The 22,097-nt window shown below is 43.1% G+C and overlaps 1 protein-coding gene across 5 annotated transcripts in view; it reads right to left on the bottom strand.

Annotated features, from left to right (window-relative positions):
• The window catches only part of LOC120927225 (cadherin EGF LAG seven-pass G-type receptor 2-like), a 180,149-nt gene that overhangs the window by 98,255 nt on the left and 59,797 nt on the right, over positions 1-22,097 (bottom strand). For all 5 annotated transcript variants that reach the window (XM_040337764.1, XM_040337765.1, XM_040337761.1 and 2 more), the window contains exons 3-6: positions 18,314-18,698; positions 16,435-16,657; positions 7,082-7,197; positions 320-408 (exon numbers count right to left, since the gene is read on the bottom strand). In XM_040337764.1, coding sequence (XP_040193698.1) covers positions 320-408; positions 7,082-7,197; positions 16,435-16,657; positions 18,314-18,698 — 813 coding nt within the window. The remainder of the gene's footprint in view (positions 1-319; positions 409-7,081; positions 7,198-16,434; positions 16,658-18,313; positions 18,699-22,097) is intronic.

The following is a 22,097-nucleotide window of genomic DNA, read 5'->3' as shown; positions in this document are numbered from 1 at the left end:
ACTTGCTGGGAGATATTTTTTTGCAGAGGAAACCGGTCGTGTGTACATTTTCGTTGAGGAAACTGTCGAGAAACTCGACGAGCCAAAAAGAGAACATGTTCTCTATTTACTTGACGGGAATGGAGAAAATTGGCTTGTCGAGTTTCTCGACAGCCTAACAAGGAACTCGACGAGGAAAACGATGTGTTTCGCTTGTCGAGTTCCTCGGTCGTGTGTACGAGGCTTCATAATTATGAACTATGCACAAAAACAAGGTTTAACACAAACACTAAAATATTTGATAGTAAATAAGGCTTGCAGCTATACCCTGCTGTCTCACCTTGTTAAAATAATGAAGATGGACTGTGTGCCACTGTCCATCACTTACTCCACCAGGAATAAAAGGGGAAACTGTTGTAGTAAATTCACCTAGACAAAAAAAAAAAACACATCTTACTGGTATTCTAAAATACTAGGAATCAAGTCCTTTATTTTAAACATAAGTATATGAGAAGCAGCCAGACTTCTTCTCCTGTAGCCCGATGTAACCACACCATTTTCCAAATATGGAGAAGAGTTATAAAAAAAAAAAATCATTGCCTCCACTATTTGTTAAAACCTGAAGTTCCAGTACTATACAACATGTTACCACAAATTTGGGCAGAAAGTAGCTTTAGGGAGTTCCCATTTAATTAATTTCTAGTAGAGAGCTGGATAATTATCTACTGCACATTCACAGCTTCTAACTTTTCCAATAAAAAAATAAAGGCCCAGATTCAAGTAGAATTGCGCGATATTTGCGGGGGAGCAGGGCAACGATTTTGCCCTGCGCCCCCGCAAATATTTTGCGCTGCCCTCGATTCACGGAGCAGTAGCTCCGTGAATTGCGAGGGCGCGCCGGCAAATTTGCCCGGCGTAAGCGCGCGCAAGTTAAATCATTTAAATTAGGCGCGCTCCCGCGCCGAGCGTACAGCGCATGCTCCGTCGGGAAACTTTCCCGACGTGCATTGCGGCAAATGACGTCGCAAGGACGTCATTTGCTTCTAAGTGAACGTGAATGGCGTCCAGCGCCATTCACGTTTCACTTACGCAAACGCCGTTAAATTCAAATTTCACGGCGCGGGAAGGCCGGCTATACTTTAGCATTGGCTGCCCCTACTATTAGAAGGGGCAGCCTTGCGCTAAATGTAGCCGTACGGAAACTCCGTACCTGGCTTGCGCGGGGCCCGCGCAAGCTTGTGAATCAGTGGTAGTATGCAATTTGCATACTACACGCTGATACACAATGGGAGCGCCCCCTAGCGGCCCCCGCAAGAATGCAGCCTAAAATCTGCGAGGCATAAGAGCCTTATGCCGCACAGATTTTAGCCTGCAGTCGGTGTAACGAGGTTCCTGAATCAGGAGCACTCGTTACACCGGAGCAAGTAAGCACTTGCGCTGCGTAACCTATGGTTGCGTGGGCGCAAGTGCTTCTTGAATCTGGGCCTAGAGTGGAAAGGGAAGGAAGATACTGTGGGTCTTCTGCTGCACACACTGAACACATTTATTTTTATTCCACATCTGACCATACTGTATATCCGAAATTAATACAGCCCATTCAATCATCAGATCACTATGTATCAATGTTCTACGACCAAATAATTTGCCAAATATTTAACTGCAGATTGTATGTGATCTGATTTCATAAGGGAGATTAGAGGAAGTCATATGATGCCCATTTAATACAATTTAAAATGTTGCCCTATGCAAAAAAAAGAAGGGAAAGTAAAAAGTTAGAGGAAAGGGTAATGAGGAGATGTGTCAAGAAATGCAGAGCAAAAAGAAGGCAAAGAAAAGAGGAAACCATGAAAATACTAAGGGTGGTGGATGGATCATAGGTGGGGTACAAATCTTTTACCAAGTCAATAAAATACTAAAATAACAGTGTTGTCCAGAGCTGGGTCATCAACAAGGTAACCTGGGCAGGAGCCTAAGGTCCGTTTGAAGTCCAAGAAGCCCGGAACAATTATTTTCCTGCAATACACCTAGACGCAGGGATAAGCAATTAGCGGACCTCCAGCTGTTGCCAAACTACAAGTCCCATCATGCCTCTGCCTCTGGGTGTCATGCTTGATGCTGTCAGAGTCTCGCTATGCCTCATGGGACTTGTAGTTTGGCAACATCTGGAGGTCCGCTAATTGCTTATCCCTGACCTAGAGGATAGCGCATCTGGTAAAAGCTTTGCCTCTGCCTGTCACTTGTAGGGAGGATTTACTTGTAGGTTGCAGGCTGCTGTTGTTCAAACACTTAAAGATTTAAAGGGTATGTAAACCTGAACAATGAACTTCTCTTATTTAGGTCTGTTAACTATACCACTGAAAGTGTTTTGTTACATCTGTTCAAAAAGTGCAAAATATACCTGTTAATTCCCTAAGAAACCTTGTGAGCTTACAATTTTCTCTCCTCTATGCCTGTGAATAAGTAAAGATCAATGGAGATGAATAGAGGAGGAAGAGAAGAGGAGAGGTCTTTGTGCTTTCTAATTTACCAGAAAATGTAAGTGGTTTTAAAGGCTGAAGGTTTTTTTATCTTAATACATTCTCTGCAATAAAGTGTTACTAAACCCACAACAGTAAATTCAGTTTGTATATGCAGTAAAGCATGGGTGCTCAACTAGTGGGCCTCTAGCTGTTGCCAAACTACAATTCACATTATGCCTTTGGGTGTCATGCCTGTAACTATCAGCTTTGCAATGCCTCATGGGACTTGTAGATCTGCAACATCTGGAGGGTTGAGCACCCATGCAGTAAAGCATGCTTGTTATGCTCACTGTGGAACCTAAGGGGTTAATCATCAGCATTGTGTAAGAAGGCTGTTCGATCCTGTCTTCTCTGATCCTCCCAAATCTATCTGTTTATAGAACAAACCCTTAGGAGGCAAGCTGAACATGCTCAGTTTAGTGTGTATTGCTAGAGAGTTTTTAATTTTCTTGGAAGAGTGCACTGTGATCAGCAAAGGGCTAATCAGCTTTATCCAGACTGAGGGTCAGGGGTCCTGCAGCCTCATAGGACAATTGGGAGAGAATGAAAACTCTTAAGTCCCGTACACACGATCGAATAAACTCAGACGGGTTTTACAGACGGAATTCCGCTCAAGCTGCCTTGCATACACATGGACACACCAATTTCCGACCGTCAAAAAAAAAGCGGTGACGTACATCACTACGACGAGCCTAGAAAAATTAAGTTCAATGCTTCTGAGCTGCGTCGACTTGTTTCCGAGCATGCGTGTCTTTTCTCCGTCTGAGTTCAATACAGACGAACGGAATTTCCGATGGGGCATACACCCGGTCAGAATATCCGATAAAAAAATTCCGTCTGACTTTTTTCATCGGAAATTCCGATCATGTGTACGAGGCACTACAAGCTTTAACCAGACACTGATAGAAGTCACAAGACTGCTCTAACTGCTGATGAGAAAGGTATTTAGCAGTATATATTTACTAAAAGAATTGCATTTCCATGTTCTGTGTACTGTGGGAGATCAGATATAGTGAATGCAGGGTCCTGGGTTTAGAAAAACTTTAAGGGTAAAAAAAAAAAAAATAGATTTACCATGTTTCAACTCTCAGGCCTTCACAAACTGAGAGAAAAGAGAGAATATGTTTGGAAGAGAAGTATGTTTAAGTATGTGGTGCAGAAAGACACATCGGCATGTCATCATAATTCTTCACTGTCCATTCTAGGCATTTTATATTAGTGTATTGTCTCAGGGAGATCACCTAAGTGCCGGTTCACACAGCGGCAGCGTCAAAGTCGTCCGACTCTGAAGCTGCCCTGAACAGCGCAACTTCAGCGCGGCTTGCAAAACGACTTCTGTACAAAAGTCAATGCAAGCCGCTCTAAAGTCACCCCAAAGTAGTACAGGAACCTTTCTCTAAGTGGTAGTGACTTGAGTCGCTCCTATTAAAACGGTTCTATTGCAATGCATGGAGTGCGACTTGTCAAGTCACCTGAGAGGTAGTCCCTGTGTGAACCGGCACTAAGGCTCCAGCATGACTAGGGGGAGTGGGAAACCTTGCCTAGTACCTAACTTTATAGGGAAAGTGATTCTAACTTTTATATAGGCCATCATTGGGGTAAAATAGAGGGCAAATAACCAAAAAAGGAATGTATACATAAGGCACCCTTTGCAAAGGATGTAATGTAGGTAAACCTACAAGTACAGACTGCCCTTAAAATCTCTGTCCCAGAATCATCTCTACGACATCTGAAAACCAATCTTCCATTCAAATGGGCATTTCCATTCAAAATTACATGGTGGCATGGAGTTATCCGATGTTTTAAATTATTGGCGCTCTTGCCATTTAAATAGGATAATTGACTGGTACCGACTTTGTGATCTCAAAACAATGTGTGTCAATGGAGCAGGCTGCTTCAATTGTTCCGTTATCCAGCCTCCTATGATGCTCGGAAGGAGTATCTCAAAACCTTAGGTCACATCCCACGATTGGGGAGACTTGGCACATTTGCTTCAAGGTCTTTAAAGATAACGTGATCTCTCCATGTCCTTCTGAGTTTTTTTCTTATTTTTGTCAATCAATCCTTCAGCCCGGTCTAATTGACCCATGGTTCATATCAAAATGTACTACAGACTAGGCACTGCAATTGCCTTCTGTGGCTCAGATGTCCTTACATCAGACTCTGTCTGATGTGATTTTTTGGTCCAAACTACAAGTATCGCTTTTTTTCCCTCCCGCTCACCGGCTTGTTACGATGCAAATGGAACAACTTTGTGACTCTACACCACCCTTACGTTATTCTATATCTCTGACACATTGTCTACTCAATTCTTCTTCAGCATTTATATTGCCATATATTTCTTGGTGGGAACAAGACCTCAGGGTTGAGCTGGAGCCCATGCTGAGTCCTATGTTCATGCCTGCATTACACATACTTCTGGTAAGGAGATTGAAGTGACACTGTGGTGTGCTTTGCAGTTCACACTGAAGCTGGTGAAGGGATTTCATCTTTTCCTCCTACAAAGACTGTTTGCTATATTTCCATTTCAGCGCCGCATGTGGACATTTTATTGTAATGTAATTGATGACCTGATGGCTACAGAGAGGGGTATGCGTGATAAATTCTTAAAAAAAAAATGTATTACTGGCATGAGTTTTCCTATTCATTTGCATATACCCTTTCTCTTTTAGTATTTTTTTAAAATAAAATACTGATTAAAAAGTACAGACTGCCCTAAGATTTATTGTCAGCTTATCTATGTAGTAAAAAGCCAACCTGATCTTTATGGACCAAAAAACAATGTCGGGTTGTCAGAATGTTTTCATAAAGCTTATTGTCCATGTTGATAAAAGAAATAGTATGATATTAGACTAGGTTTGTGTGTCTGTATCAAGTCATTACAATGCTGACCTCAAACTATACCTCTCGTGAAAGAAGTACAAGTCTGCAATTTCTGGTATGCTAAGGTATGAGCTAAGGTATGTGGGCTACTGTATCTAATATTTTTTATTGTAAAAAAGCAGGATCCCATTTGGGCCTAATCGCTTCCTTTGGGTTTTTAGGTATTTTATACATTTTTAAGTTGCTCATAAAATGAAGGCGACAAACTTTAGCTGTATAATTTAACCACTTAACGCCCACCGCACGACTATTTCAAAATGGCACGGACAGGCAGATGGGCGTATATATACGTCCTTGCCTTTCCACGGGTCGGGGGTCCGGTCGGGTCGGGACCCCCTCCGCTGCGTGTGGCATGCGGCTTACCTCGGGGAGCGAACCGGGACGACGGCGTGGCTATTCGTTTATAGCCGCTCCGTCGCGATTTCTCCCCGGAGCTGAAGAACGGGGAGAGCCGTATGTAAACACGGCTTCCCCGTGCTTCACTGTGGCGGCGCATCGATCGTGTCATCTCCTTTATAGGGGAGACACAATCGATGACATCAGACCTACAGCCACACCCCCCTACTGTTGTAAACACACACTAGGTGAAGCCTAACACATTCAGCGCCCCCTGTGGTTAACTACCAAACTGCAACTGTCATTTTCACAATAAAGAATGCAATTTAAATGCATTTTTTGCTGTGAAAATGACAATGGTCCCAAAAATGTGTAAAAATTGTCCAAAGTGTCCGCCATAATGTCGCAGTCACGAAAAAAATCGCTGATCACCGCCATTAGTAGTAAAAAAAAAAAATTAATAAAAATGCAATAAAAATATCCCCTATTTTGTAAACGCTATACATTTTGCGCAAACCAATCGATAAACGCTTATTGCGTTTTTTTTTTTACCAAAAATAGGTAGAAGAATATGTATCGGCCTAAACTGAGGAAAAAAAATGTTTTATATATGTTTTTGGGGGATATTTATTACAGTAAAAAATATTGCATTTTTTTCAAAATTGTCGCTCTATTTTTGTTTATAGCGCAAAAAATAAAAACCGCAGAGGTGATCAAATACCACCAAAAGAAAGCTCTATTTGTGGGGAAAAAAGCACGTCAATTTTGTTTGGGAGCCACGTCGCACGACCGCGCAATTGTCTGTTAAAGTGACGCAGTGCCGAATCGCAAAACCTGGCTTGGGCATTTAGCTGCCTAAAGGTGCGGGGCTTAAGTGGTTAAATTATACCCACAGAATTCCTACTAGATGTAGCTGATTCACAAATATATGTATATTTTATGATCCTCGCCTACCTATCAGCAACTATACAAAAAGAGTCAATATTGTTGATTGCATCTACCATACTATATTTTTTTGAACTAAGGTTTGATCAGACAACGATAAAATAAAGTTTAATAAGGGTGTTGTGTATATTTGGTTCACCAAACAAAAAACTTTTTACTTAGTTTACCCAAGACATCAATATTTGGGAGTTTATTGCCTATACATCTGTAGGTAACCTTTTAAAAACATACTTAAACTAGGCAGATACATAAATAATGTATTATTATAGCCACATTTATTTTTAATTCTTGAATTTTCCTTGGGAATAACAAAATATTATGTAAGGAATTGTATAAAACCAATGTGTGCAGAATCCATAATCAAGACATTTGCTTGTACAAGTGGAGAATGGGTTTAATTAAAAAAAAATTGTATTTACCTGCTGAGAAAGTCAACTGAACCTGTTCATCTTTCACTTCCAACACAATGAAGTCATGTCTTCCGTTAAACCTCCCGTTATACATGAGAAGACCATTCTGCTCCCGAGTAGCAAAGCTGATAAAAAAAGTTTGTGTTTTAGGTTTGTAAAATGTACATGATTTATTGAAGCTCACTGTAGAAGAAATTCATACAACTAAGATGACAAAGTAAACAACTAAAACTGGCCATTGACACCTATCATGTAGCTAGATATAACATCTGCTAACCCCTATTTTGATTGCCTGATTACCTAGCATTATGTGCACATATTCTTAGGCAGACCATATATGTTGCAATTTTTTTTTCTTGCAACCACAGGTTGCAGGAAAGAACTCTGCTTGATTCTCCCTATCAACACAGACAGTGTTGATGCAGGAATCTCTCGTGCCAAGCCATTGTCTGCCTGAGGAAGCTGTAACTATTGACAAAGCTGTGACAAAAACACAACGCACATGCTCAGCTCAGTGTACATAAATGTTGACAAGCAGGGAGAAGGAACTATGACTAAAGGGACTAACAGGCTCTCTTCTGTCTTAAAAATCCTGTCGTGTGTACGCTTTCCCCGACTTGTTCATTCCCCAACTTGTTCATTCTCCGACTTAGTTGGGGTAGGCGGTACACTTTGGTGGGGGTGGGTCAGCCATGCCCTGTGACCTTTGACCTCTGGGAACCCGCCTTCTGACCTTTGGGGGAGGTCCCTGTTCCAATTCCTGAATCCTAGCCATATTCTTCAATGGCAAACCCTAACCCTAACCCCTAACCATAACCCATCTAACAATAACCCTAACCCTAACCCCAACCCCTAACCCTAACCCCTTTTCTTGTGGGAAAAAAAAAATCCTGTCAGACGTCTTCTATTCTTCTTTACTTCTATATAACACTGAAAGCATTTTGTTAGCTGTAGCAGTCATAGAAGTATAAGTTCCCTGTTGAAGAAATTCACACCTGTCTTGTGCTCTATGTCTATATTATCACAAAAAAAATCTTGTCTTCCCAGTTCTTATCCTAGACTACAAGTTAATTAGTCCCTCTATAGAGATAGATGCAGGGCTGATACCACTCGGTCCACAAAAATACTGTGTGTTGTTACCCAGCAAGAGTACATTTCAGGCACATCAACAGGTATTTCTCAGTGTTTACTGCAAAGGGAAGGGGGAGGCATTTGCAAATACACTGAGACCTCGTACACACGACCAGTTTCCTCGGCAGAATCCATCAAGTTTTTTTGCCGAGGAAACTGGTCGTGTGTACATTTTTCATCGAGGAAACTGTCGAGGAACTCGTCGAGCCAAAAAGAGAGCATGTCCTCTTTTTCCTCGACGGGAATGGAGAAAATTGGCTCGTCGAGTTCCTCGGCAAGCCTAACAAGAACTCGACGAGGAAAACGATGTGTTTCGCACGCCGAGTTCCTCGGTCGTGTGTATGAGGCCTGATACTTCTTCATGGGCAAGCCGACATTGGGGATGATTTACTAATGGCAAATAGACAGTGTACATTGCAAGCGCAGTTATGCTCCGCAAGGGCATTTGCTCCAGAGCATAGTAAATGAGGTCAAGCTCTGCTAACTTCTATCATCCAATCATGTGCAAGCAAAATGCTGTTTTTTTTAGTTTTCCTAGCATGTGATTGGATATTCTTTGCAAAGTGAAGCTTCGCCTCATTTATTAAGTTCTGGAGAAAATGACTTTGCAGATTCAACTAATTAGGTAATTCCTTGTTAATTGTTAACAATGCATGCTTTCCCCAATGTACTGTGCATACCATCAGAACTGGAAAAATGTTCATGCTTGTTCGTTCCTTCACTAATTCATATATATAAATATATACACAGTATATTCATGTTTTTTCCTCAAAATCCTACTGCAGACTTATTTGTGAAACAAATATATACAAATAGCTAGATTCAGGTAGAGTTAGGTCGGCGTATCAGTAGATACGCCGACCTAACTCGGAATCTACGCCCACCTAAGTTTAAGTGTTTTCTCAAACAGAGATACACTTAAACCTATCTAAGATAGGACGGCTTGCGCCGTCCTATCTTAGGGTGCAATATTTAGGCTGGCCGCTAGGTGGCGCTTCCATTGCGGTCGGCGTAGAATATGTAAATCACTAGATACGCCTATTCACGAATGTACGCCCGGCCGACGCAGTACAGATACGCCGTTTCCGTAAGAGATAGGCCGCCTAAAGTTATTCCATCAAATAGATGGAATAGTAATGTTAAGTATGGCCGCCGTTCCCGCGTCGAAATTCGAAAATTTTACGTCGTTTGCGTAAGTCGTCCGTGAATAGGGATTTACGTTGTTTACGTCCATGTCGAAATCAATAGGCCCGTGCGGCGGACTTAGCCGCAATGCACACTGGGAAATGTAGGCGCCCGGCGCATGCGCAATTCAAAAAAACGTCAATCATGTCGGGTCAAGCCTCATTATCATAAAACACTCCCTCTCAGACAAATTTGAATTAGGCGCCCTTACGTCCGCCCGCTTTAGGCTACGCCGCCGTAACTTAGCAGGCAAGTACTTTGAGAATCAAGTACTTGCCTCGCTAACTTACGGCGACGTAGCCTAAACACGCTAAGCTACGCCTCCGCAAAGTTAGGACAGGGTACATGAATCTAGCTAAAACTGATTATACAAGTGCATCATATAATCAGGCAGAGCATGGAGTGTTTCACCTAAGACCCCTCTATGTGGGCTCCGGTGAAGCAAGGTGCCTTATCAGCAATGAGATCTGATACACTGACTCCTTAAAACAGTTTTTTTGCAATCCAGATATTTTTACCATCTTTCTGAACAATGGTAGACATAAATCCACCTCCAGGTTCTGCCAAGTTATAACACGCACTGGGCACTGTGTAATAAGCATAAAAGTTTATGCTGAGCACTTCCCTTTATTGCAACACAGTTTTCCAAATGTAGCTTTCTTTACCATTGCTTACTGAGCATATAAGAAAATACACGCTTATTACACATTTACACCCATCCCTGTAAATTTTATGTAGATAATCTCTTTGGGAATGCCATGTATATTGCGTGACAATATAAGGTCCTAACTGCTTGTTTTGTATGTTCTGAGAAAGGTAATTGGCACAGCAAAGCAGAATGTGCACATAACCGGACAATTTTGCCTCTGGTCCAGGTGTGGTTGTCGCACAACATGCTTTTGCTACCGGCTGGATTTGCCTCACAGTAGGAGATAAAGTAGCTCTCTCGGGAATTAACATATATCCTGGTAAAGAAGACTTTAGGCTTCAGTAAAAAGCCTTTTGGATCAAGTAAGGTAATTGGAATACCATTCGCTTTAACTAAATGCTTGTTGTGTAACAAAGTAATAAATAGGGGCAAACACAGAAGTGTTGCGTTTATAATTTTGCTCAGTGTGTGTATATATATATATTAGGGTTGTCCAGATACCGATACCAGTATCGGTATCGGGACCGATACCGAGTATTTGCAGGAGTACTCGTGCAAATACCCCCGATACCTAAATAGAATACTTCCCCCCCCTTCCCCCCCCGCCGCTGCATCGAGGGACATGGCTAGAGGGACATTGCTGCATATGTGAGGGACATGGCTAGAGGGACATTGCTGCATATGTGAGGGACATGGCTGCATATGTGAGGGACATGGCTAGAGGGACATGGCTGCATATGTGAGGGACATGGCTAGAGGGACATTGCTGCATATGTGAGGGACATGGCTAGAGGGACATTGCTGCATATGTGAGGGACATGGCTAGAGGGACATTGCTGCATATGTGAGGGACATGGCTAGAGGGACATGGCTGCATATATGAGGGACATGGCTAGGAGGGACATGGCTGCATATGTGAGGGACATGGCTGCATATGTGAGGGACATGGCTACATATGTGAGGGACATGGCTAGTGGGACATTGCTGCATATGTGAGGGACATGGCTAGAGGGACATGGCTGCATATATGAGGGACATGGCTAGGAGGGACATGGCTGCATATGTGAGGGACATGGCTAGAGGGACATGGCTGCATATGTGAGGGACATGGCTGCATATGTGAGGGACATGGCTAGAGGGACATGGCTGCATATGTGAGGGACATGGCTAGGAGGGACATGGCTGCATATGTGAGGGACATGGCTAGAGGGACATGGCTGCATATGTGAGGGACATGGCTGCATATGTGAGGGACATGGCTAGAGGGACATGGCTGCATATATGAGGGACATGGCTGCATATGTGGGGGACATGGCTGCATATGGGGGGACATGGCTGCATTTGGGGACACATTTAAAAAAAGTATCGGTATTCAGTATCGGCGACTACTTGAAAAAAAGTATCGGTACTTGTACTCGGTCCTAAAAAAGTGGTATCGGGACAACCCTAATATATATATATATATATATATATATATATATATATATACATACAGGGCTCAAAATTTCAAGTCCTGAGCTACTAGCCAGGCCTCAAGGCGTACTCGCCACCAGTTGCCCCGCCCAACCCCTATCATGTCCCACCCCCTAATCCCGCCCCCATAAATCTCATGAAATGACACTTAATATTTATTTTTATAACTTAATTCTGCATAAAACATTTAACAACAACTTTATCCGTGCCCAAAAATGCAGCCTGCCCATGCAGCATGTGTCCCCAGTGCAGCAAAATGTCCCCACTTTGCAGCCAGAGTTCCCCCACATTGCTGCCAGGCCCCCCCCCACATTGCAGTCAGAGTCCCCCCATATTGCAGCCAGAGTCCCCTCCCCCACATTGCAGCCAGAGTCCCCCCCCCCACATTGCAGCCAGAGTCCCCTTCCCACATTGCAGCCAGAGTCCGTCCCCCCCACATTGCAGCCAGAGTCCCCCCACATTGCAGCCTACCTGTGCTGGGTAGGAGAGGAGTTGGAGCCGCTGTGTTGTTTTTAAAGCGCGGGAAACATTACAGCTTTGATAGATAGATCACCCATCCAATCCTTGGGGTGATCTGTCTATCAAAGTGCCCGGACAAGGGGGAGGGGCTGTATATGACGCGCACGGCGCGGAAAACAGCTATTGAATTGAAAGCTGTAATGTTCCCCGCGCTCTGAACAACCAGACGGTGGTGGCGACAGCAGCTGCAGCGGCGACTCTGCTCTCCTTGCTCGCACCCCCCTGCTCCCAGGCAGTCCACACTCTCCAGCCCTCAAAATTTACTCGCAAAATGCGAGCAGGCGAGTGTAAATTTTGAGGGCTGTATAAATATATATATATATCTCCAAATCTGTCTACTTTTAGACAATTCCTGAAAACTTTTCTCTTTGGAGAAGCCTACCCTGCCTCCACCCAACAACTGTTCTTCTATTTTCTTCATCAGCTCATGCCCCACAGTTATTACCCTTTCGTATCACTTGACCCTCCCTCCTAGACTGTAAGCTCTAATGAGCAGGACCCTCTGATTCCTCCTGTATTGAATTGTATTGTAATTGTACTGTCTGCACTACTGTTGTAAAGCGCAGGGCAAATTGTTGGTGCTATATAAATTCTGTGTAATAATAATAAATCTCACACACACACATGGGTTAGTTTACTAAAATTGGAGAGTGTCTCCATAAAAATTAATCAGGTTTTTTGTCAAAACTTGAACAAGCTGATTGTCCACAATGCTCAGCTGCACCAGATTTTGCACTCTCCAGTTTTAGTAAATAAACCCCACAGAGTGAGTTTGTGTAATATTTTTAAAATGTATTGCAAACACCAATGCAAGGTAAAATATGCGCATGCAGTCATGCATTCTTTCTTTTCCGTGCTACCTTTTGCATTATCCAAATGATCAATATTGCCTAGTCACTTCCTCTGTATTGAAAGGGGGTGATGAGGGCATTGCTACCGCATGAGAGAAGTGATGTAATCATTCTCTCACAGGATATACATATGCTGCAGGTCATAGGCACCTTAAAATGTGAGTTGATTTACCTTTGTTCTTGTACTTACCTGTAAATAAATCCTACAGTTTTAGGCCTCGTACACACGACCGAGTTTCTCGGCAAAAACCAGCAAGAAACTTGCTGGGAGAATTTTTTTTGCTGAGGAAACCGGTCGTGTGTACATTTTCGTCGAGGAAACTGTCGAGAAACTCGACAAGCCAAAAAGAGAGCATGTTCTCTATTTCCTTGACGGGAATGGAGAAAATTGGCTTGTCGAGTTCCTCGACAGCCTAACAAGGAACTCGACGAGGAAAACGATGTGTTTCGCCCATTGAGTTTCTCAGTCGTGTGTACAAGGCTTAACACTGTGTTGTATCCCTCCACTGTTTCTTTCCCCATCCCTATCTCAGGAGCAACCCAGGAGCCTACCACCACAGTTTTAAAACATGTTCTATTTTTTTTCACCGATGGAAAACAAACCGATAGGGCCCACACACGATCGGTTTGTCTGATGAAAACGGTCCATTTTCATCAGACAAACTGATCGTGTGTACAGGGCTTTAGAGACACTTGACCTTTAATTAATTTCATTGGCCAGAATTAATGATTTATTCTGGCCGTTGAAATTAATTAACACTCAAGCGCTAAACATGCCTAGCGCTAACATGCGTTTAGATGAATTTACAAGCGTCATTTTTTTCCCTACCTCTAAACTCTCCTGCCACTAAACGCTGCTAAAAGTCTACGTGTGCATGGATACATAGGCCAACATGCAGGGGAGTTTATAGGCAAGAAGAAAAAAGCACAAGGCCCCTAGGACCCTAAATCTTCAGTATACATGAGGACTTAGAACACGTAGCAGGTAAGAATGGGCTCGGGCGTGCTCAAATCGAACCCGCCAAGAAGCCGACACTGCACACTGCAAATCATAGGCAGCATGTGTATGTGTATGTGCAGCTGCCGGTCAAAAAATGCCTCACTGCCTATGATTGGTAATGTGCGGTGACGACTTCCTGGCGTGTTTGATTTGAACATGCCCGAGCCCATCACTAATAGCAGGTTTTTCAATGCTGCTGGGAAAACACACCGTTCCCTACTCGTTTTGGTCATCATTGTTCCTGGGATAGAAAGTGATGGAAAATCGAAAAATGTTCCATTCGGGACAAATGTTCCAATCACAACTATATCCTTTTTCACTATGGAAAGCTTTGCTCTAAATATCAGTTGCATTTCTGGGGCAGGAAGCAAAGGAAAAACCTCAATGGGAGTGGAAAAAAATGTCAGGGTGTTAAACCAACCATTCTCTGTTCTATCCAAAACTACAAAGAAACATTTTATCTATAGATACACTTTAACGCTGCACATCACTGATGTCCCTCAATACATTGGGGTAGATTCAGGTAGGGGTGCGCACTACTACGGAGGCGCAGCGTACCGTTTTTACGCTACGCCTCCGGAAATTACATGCGCTACGCTTCATTCATTCATGCGCTCCGTAAAACTGGCCGGCGTAAGCGCGCGTAATTTAAGTGATCCCGTAGGGGGCGTGGATCATTTAAATTAGGCGCGTTCCCGCGCCGAACGTAGTGCGCATGCTCCGTCGGGAAACTTTCCCGACGTGCATTGCGGTAAATGACGTCGCAAGGACGTCATTTGCTTCAACGTGAACGTAAATGGTGTCCAGCGCCATTCACGATTCACTTACGCAAACAACATAATATTCAAAAATCGCGACGCGGGAACGACGGGTATACTTAGCATTGGCTGCCCTTGCTAATAGCATGAGCAGCCTTACGCAGAAACCGACGAACGCAAACGACGTAAAATGCGAACGCCGGGCGCGCGTACGGTTGTGAATCGGCGTGAGTATGCAATTTGCATACTCTACGCTGACCACTACGGGAACGCCACCTAGCGGCCAGCGTAAGAATGCAGCCTACGATACGACGGCATAAGAGCCTTATGCCAGTCATATCTTAGGCTGCAGTCGGCGTATCAAGCTTTCTGAATCAGGAGAAGTCGATACGCCGGCGCAACTAAGCAATTACGCTGCGTATCTATGGATACGCAGACGCAATTGCTTTCTGAATCTACCCCACTGTATTCTATTGACACTGCCTCTATATTTGGCATTAAGGCAAATGGACTGATATATTTTAATTTTTTTAAGTAGTAGTGGAAATAAAAGCGGACATTAAAAAGACAGAACAAAGACCAAGGCTACAAAAATATGTATACATTTTTGCAGGTTGGCAATAATATTATTATTTGCCACCAATAACCAAATTATTCATCTATGTGGGAAATAACATTTTAATACAGTACGATCAATAGGATCTAGAACATAGACATGTCAAAGTATGTGGTTGTATTTAGGGTATTTGTAAATTATAACAAAAAAAACTACAGTATACATCAAAAAATTGAGTTTTCATATTAGTTACGTATTGAATAGAAGTACACAAGCACTTCTGAAAACGACAGTATATTAAAACCATACAATTCCGAAAAATTTCAGAATTAGCAGTTTTATTCAGATTGTCATCAGTTATTAGTCCAAAGATTAGTGACAGCGTTGGGAGGGATTCACTAAAACTGGAGCACACAGAATCTGGTGCAGTTGTGCACAGTAACCAACCAGCTTCTAAATTCAGCTTGTTCAATTAAAGGGCTTGTAAAGGTAAAAAAAAATCCCCTAAATAGCTTCCTTTACCTTAGTGCAGTCCTCTTCACTTACCTCATCCTTCGATTTTGCTTTTAAATGTCCTTATTTCTTCTGAGAAATCCTCACTTCCTGCTGTGTATCGCTTCCGCCAGCGTGCGTTCCACGCCTCCGTAGCCGTGCGGATCAAAGGCAGGAGGTGACGTATGACGTATTATGTCCAACGTGCTACCCTCTACGCGTTTCGTCATCACCTTTGCGAAACGCGTAGAGGCTTCTGGGTAGCACATTGGACATAATACATCATACGTCATCTCCTGCCGTTTATCCACACGGCTACGAAGGCGTGTAATACACGCCAGCGGAAGAGATACACACACTGGTGAGCGTCTTTCGCTCGGCACTGCTGAAAGGACTTGGTGCCGGTCTGGAGGCACCGAACTTTGTGAGTGAGACCTTATATTTTTTACTTTTATAATAAACTGAAGACAACATTAAACATAAAGTCCAGTTAAATGTGACTAACTGCTAGCTTTATATGGCTTCCCAACTCACCTGCAATATCAGTGATCAACGGCTAAGAGAAAGTGGCATTGTAATTCTAAACATCATAAGAGGTTGAAGTGACCTGCATTGTTCTTTTGTTACATTATTGCATATTTATTAGTTTATTAAGAAAAAACACACTCAAGCTACCAAGCTTTTTACATGGTCTTGTCCATTACAAATAGTCAATTAGCAACCCATTATACGAAAGGTTGTACCTTACCTCAGTGACAGCTTAAAATGGAACCTCTGTCTTAGGCCACGGAAAGTAATAAACGATTCTCCATCAAAAGCCCGTGTGGTGACCATGCAGTATGGTGCTTCATATTCCCCAGGAGGACACTCACAATGAAAGCCACCCAGCAAAAGATTAACACACACTGCTCCATTTCGGCAAAGCCCAGCAGAGCAACGGGCAGATCGCAAAGAAATCTCACAGTGTGGACCTGAAATCAGGCAATGAAAGAAGTGGATTTAGACATTATAAACCAAACAGAGTCATCTATGTGTATATTTAAAGGTTAAAGTGGATGTAAACCCGAAATTGTTTTCTTGCTGTCACAATGTAGAGTATAATAAGATTTCCTGTGCCCAGTCTTGCCAGTTAATCCAGCTCTGAGCAATCTATTTTTTTGTGAGATAAAGGACAAACAGAAGAAAACTTTTGTCAATTCTTCCCCCTTGCTGTGAATGACAGGTTATTTACATATCTCATGCACTAGCCTGAGACAGGCATTATTTTTTAATTCCCACCCCCACTCCTTTTCTGAAGTCATGTGGTTACTTTTCTGGATTTTGACTGGATGTTAGTGATCATAGCAGAATTTAATGTAAGAAATACACAGGAGAAAATGCATGTTGACAAGGGGAGTGTAGAGGTGGGCAGGGAGTCTGACAGCACAACTCCACCCACCGAGCTCCAGACATCAGACCCACCCACAGAATCTGCAGTTTTTCAGTTCTCATAATAAATGAATGAAAAAAATTGTATAGCGCTACATATGCAAACTTAATCGATTCAAGGCGCTTGGTATCCATTTTCCTTCTAATTTTTTCCCCATAACAGACAGAGGGGAGACATTTGACAGGTAAGGATACATGCAGGAGGCATGTATATCCTTATAGATCAGCACTATGGCAGTTGTTTAGAAAGGATGAGAGTGGGTTTACATCCGCTTTAAGGAAATAATTATGGCTATACAAGGAGAAGAAGAAACCAATTCCAAGCATCTGAACAGTTGTTACTGCTGCCCTTATAGTGTCTAGAATAAACACAGAATACTATTTAATATATTGGACCTTCCAGATATCTGTACGTGAATGCTCCAACTACAAACAAGTGCAGGGTAGTAAACTTTCTATAATCTACTAATTAACTACTTCAGAAAGTCAACCAGGGATGGACTGGCCATTGGGACTACAGGGAGTTTCCCGGTGGGCCGATGGCTTAGTGGGCCGGCTTCAGTGACAGCGGACCGCCGCCCCCCTCCATTCCTCTGTCTCTCCCTCCCTGCAGTGCTCATCTGGGGGGGGGGGGGAACAGAGAAACAGGGGGGAGGACCAGAGGAGCAGGGGGGATGACAGAGGAGCATGGGGGGGGATCAGAAGGAGCACAGGGGAGGGGACAGACAGCTAAATTAACAGCTATGGCCTTGGAGTTTCTCACTTCTGTCTAATCTTGTTCCATGGGGGGTGGGGCACCAAACTGATTCTTTGCCCGGGTGAAATAATGTCTAGCTTCCCCACTGGTACTGCCTATAAGAGTACCAGTACCAGCCGTTTTACTCTAATAAACTAGAACGGCTAGTGGCTAGTGAAGGGGGAGTGGGGGCTTGGGTGGCTGGGGGGGGGGCATGAGTTGTCCGGCTGCCATAGGAGAGACCTGTCAAAGTGGGCCAGTCTGGATGAAGTCCAGGGCCAAATTTGTGTCCCAGTCCAGCCCTGAAGTCAACCGTGGGGGCCAGGTGGTTACGTACGTGGAGACACCTGCATAACTCATTTGCATTACGCTTTTTGTTTATTCCAGTCATTAAATATATTCCTGTACATACATTCCATTACCCAAATATTGTACTTAAGTTGCACAAATGGTTTATTCTCACCTGAATACTCTTCATTGCACTGACAGGTATAACCACCTTCATGACTAAGGCAAATGCCATGTTCTCCGCAGGGCCCAGTGTAACACAAGTCTACCTCTGTTTCACAAAATTCACCAGCAAAGCCTGTTGGGCATCGACAACGTAGCCCTCCTACAGGCATAATCGGACGAAAGAGCAATGTATCTGAGGCCAAGAATGGAGCAGAACTGTCAAAGCGTAGGGCAGACACACACAGCATATAATTGGGGCAGGGCTCTCGAAGGCAAACGTTGTCATCAAATGGCAACACCTTTTGTTGGGCCAATATGGCCAGCAAAGTGCGGTTCAAGTACAGTAACTCACGCAAGATCTCAGAAGGCAAAAATATCCCTTCAGGGCTATGGACCTGTGAGAATGATAAAAATTAATTAAGGAGTTTAAAAACTGTTTTAAAATAGAATGATAAACAGCTGGCAGATTAACTGCATAAACCATAGACATAAACATAGACATAAACAATATGGTCAATCCATATATATATATATATATATATATATATATATATATATATATATACAGGGCTTTTTTTCAGCGGGAACGCGGGGGAACGCAGTTCCGGCACCTCTAGCACTGAATGTATGTGATGTCATAGGGTGCTGGGTTGTGCTACAGTGTCGATTGCTGCTGGGGGATATAGTGTTGCTGGAAGGGATCTATTTTTGCAGGGAGAGGGTCCATTGTTGCGGAGGAGGTATATTTTTGCTGACGGGGCAGCTATCGTTGCTGGGGTGGGTCTTATGTTGCTGGGAGAGTCAGTTGTTGCCTGAAGGGATCTACTGTTGAGGGGGAATTCTATTGTAGCTGGCTGCTGGATGGTCTATCAATACTGTCTGCGGGGAGATCTTTTGTTGCTGCTGGTGGTCTGTTGCTAGGGGGGTTTATTTTGTTGAGGGTGGACTATTGTTGCCGGGGGATCTATTGTTGCTGGGGGGTCTTATGTTATTGGCTGCAGGGAATCTATTTTACTGTTTTTCTTGTTATCATTAAAGGGGCAGTACTAGGAGGTGGGTAGGAGGTGGGACCAAGGAACGGTGCTCAGAGGTAGATAGTGGTGAAGACGTGGTAACTCCAAAAGGGAGAGTTCCTGCACCTATTCTCTGAGAAAAAAAGCCCTGTATATATATATATATATATATATATATATATATATATATATATATATATATATATATATATATATATATATATATATATACACACATACACATACACACAGCGGGTAAAATAAGCATTGAACTCGTTCGGTAAATATATTTCTAAAAGGTGCTATTGACATGATATTTTTACCACATGTTGGTAACAACTCATGCAATCCATACATACAAAGAAAACAAAACAAGTTTTGTGTAAAAAAATGGAATGACACGGGGAAAAGGTATTGAACACGCTTATTTATTTTATACAGGGCTTGACAAATTGCTTTGAATTTAGGAGGCGGTTTGTGCACATGCATGGCAATATGTAACATCTGTACACAGCATTGGGTGCTGGAGTGTAACATTTTTACTTCACTTTTTTTTGGCTTCGAAGCTTTCACGGCATAGGTAGGGTGAAGCAAGTTGGCAGCGACGGCTTCGAATGTGACGAGCGCATTCTCGTCATACGCGATGACGTCACTGCGTTCTTTCCTTTTAAGAGAACCGCAGTTCTTTTGAAATGACAGTCAGTACACTCCGGCGGAAAGAGTTTCTTGGCAAGAATCTCGTCAGGGAAAACAACAGGTACGACGGCACTCTAAAGGGGAAGTTCTATTCGCCTTTGGACTGCTTTTAGCGGATTCCTTGTTAGTAAAAGACGATTCACGCTTTTTTGTCTGTTACAGCGTGATGAATGTGCTTACTCCATTATGAATGGTAGTTTTACCTGAACGAGCGCTCACGTCTCATAACTTGCTTCTGGGCATGCGCGGGTTTAAAATGTCGTATTTGCCCACACATTATCATTTTTAACAACACGAAAAACGACAATTTAAAAAACGACGTGAAAAAATGCAGCATGTTCGAATTTTTTTTTTTCATTTTTCAGAAGCCGAAAAAACGATGTGAAGCCCACACACAATCATTTTAAATGACGTTTTTAAAAACTTTGTTTTTTTTTTAATGCCGAAAAATTATCGTGTGTACGCGGCATAAGAGTCTGCCAGGCTTCAGTGCTGGATTGTCTTCAGCTTTGGTTCCTGTGTTCCTGATTCTAGTCCATGTCTCCTAACCTTGTTCCTGACTCCCCGGCTACATCTTACACCTCTCTTGGATCACCCCTGCCTGCTTTATCTGCTTCTCACTTATGCTACTAACCCGGTTTGGATTTATAACTGTCTCTGTTTCCTAATTTGGTACCCCACCTGCCAGCACATTACCAACTTCTGCCTGTCCCCGACCTTGAGCCTGATCCCGATTCTGCACCTGTCTGCCTGCCTCTCGCTAAACAAAGCTTGTGACCGGACTCCACACCTCTACTGGAAGTCACTTCCAGGTCAGAAACAAGATGGGGAGAAGCGCGGACGTGTATCCACTTTACTGGGCTCGCAAGTGGGCAAGTGGAGCCCGGGATACATAGAGGGGTGGGCGCACTTTACCCGCACGTGTGGAAGCAATACTTCCCCCTGACAAGTGAGCCCACAGCAGGGCTAAATGTAGAAAAAGACTACCTGCCCAGCACTCAGAACTGCATGTCATGGGCGTCAGCTATACAAATTGTGTATCCTTTCTTTGAAACCAATTGAGAGTTTCCTCAGCTTTGTGTTTGGGATCATGTCTTGCTGGAATGTCCACCCTCATTTCACCTTCATCATTCTGGTAGATGGCAGCAGATTTTTAGCAAGAATGTCTTGGTACATTTTTCTATTCATCCTTCAACGACATGAAGTTTGCCAGTACTGTATGCTGAAAAGCAGCCCCACTTCATGATGTTTCCATCCCCAAACTTTACTGTTGGTATGGTGTTTTTGGCGTGATGAGCAGTGACATTTGACCTCCAAACATGGTGTGTATTACTTCAACAAGATTTTTCTTCAGCAATTCTTGTGTAGTGAGCATGCATACAGGCCATGGCAGTTGAGTGCATTACTTATTGTTTTCTTTGAAACAATCTTCTCAGCTAATTCCAGGTCTTTCTGAAGCTCTCCACAAGTGGTCTTTGGCTCTTGGACCACTGTTCTGATAATTCTTTTCACTCCTCTGTCAGAAATCTTGCGAGGAGCACTTGGTCATTGCCGGTTTAAGGTGAAATTCCACTTCCAGATTGTGGTGCTCACTGGAACATTCAAAAATTTTGAAATTCTTCTGTAACCAATGCCATCAGTATGTTTTCCAACAATAAGGTCGCAAAGGTTTTGAGACAGCTCTTTGCTTTTACCCATTATGAGATGTTTCTAGTGAGAAGCCTTGGTAATGCCACACCTTTTTATAGGCCATCAGTTGAGACTGAACCAGCGGATAGTAATTTGCACTGACAAGGGGCAGGATTGCTTTCTAATTACCGATAGATTTCAGCTGGTGTGTTGGCTTTCCGTGCCTTTTTGTACCTTTCCTGTGTTTTTCCTTTTTGTTTACACATAACTTATATTCTGAACATATTTATTTTTTATGTTTGGATTGCATGGGTTGTTAGCGACATGTGGTGAAAATGTCATGTTAACAGCACCTTTAGTGTAAAATTCACACAGGGGCAACCCGACTTACAGTGCGACTTTGCAAGGCGACTTGGAGCAACTTACAACGTGACTTAAAGTTACCTCCAGGACAGG

The sequence above is a fragment of the Rana temporaria genome, chromosome 2 (assembly GCF_905171775.1).
Source record: "Rana temporaria chromosome 2, aRanTem1.1, whole genome shotgun sequence".
In the NCBI taxonomy this organism is placed as follows: Eukaryota; Metazoa; Chordata; class Amphibia; order Anura; family Ranidae; genus Rana; species Rana temporaria.
This window is presented reverse-complemented; position numbering and strand designations above follow the sequence as displayed.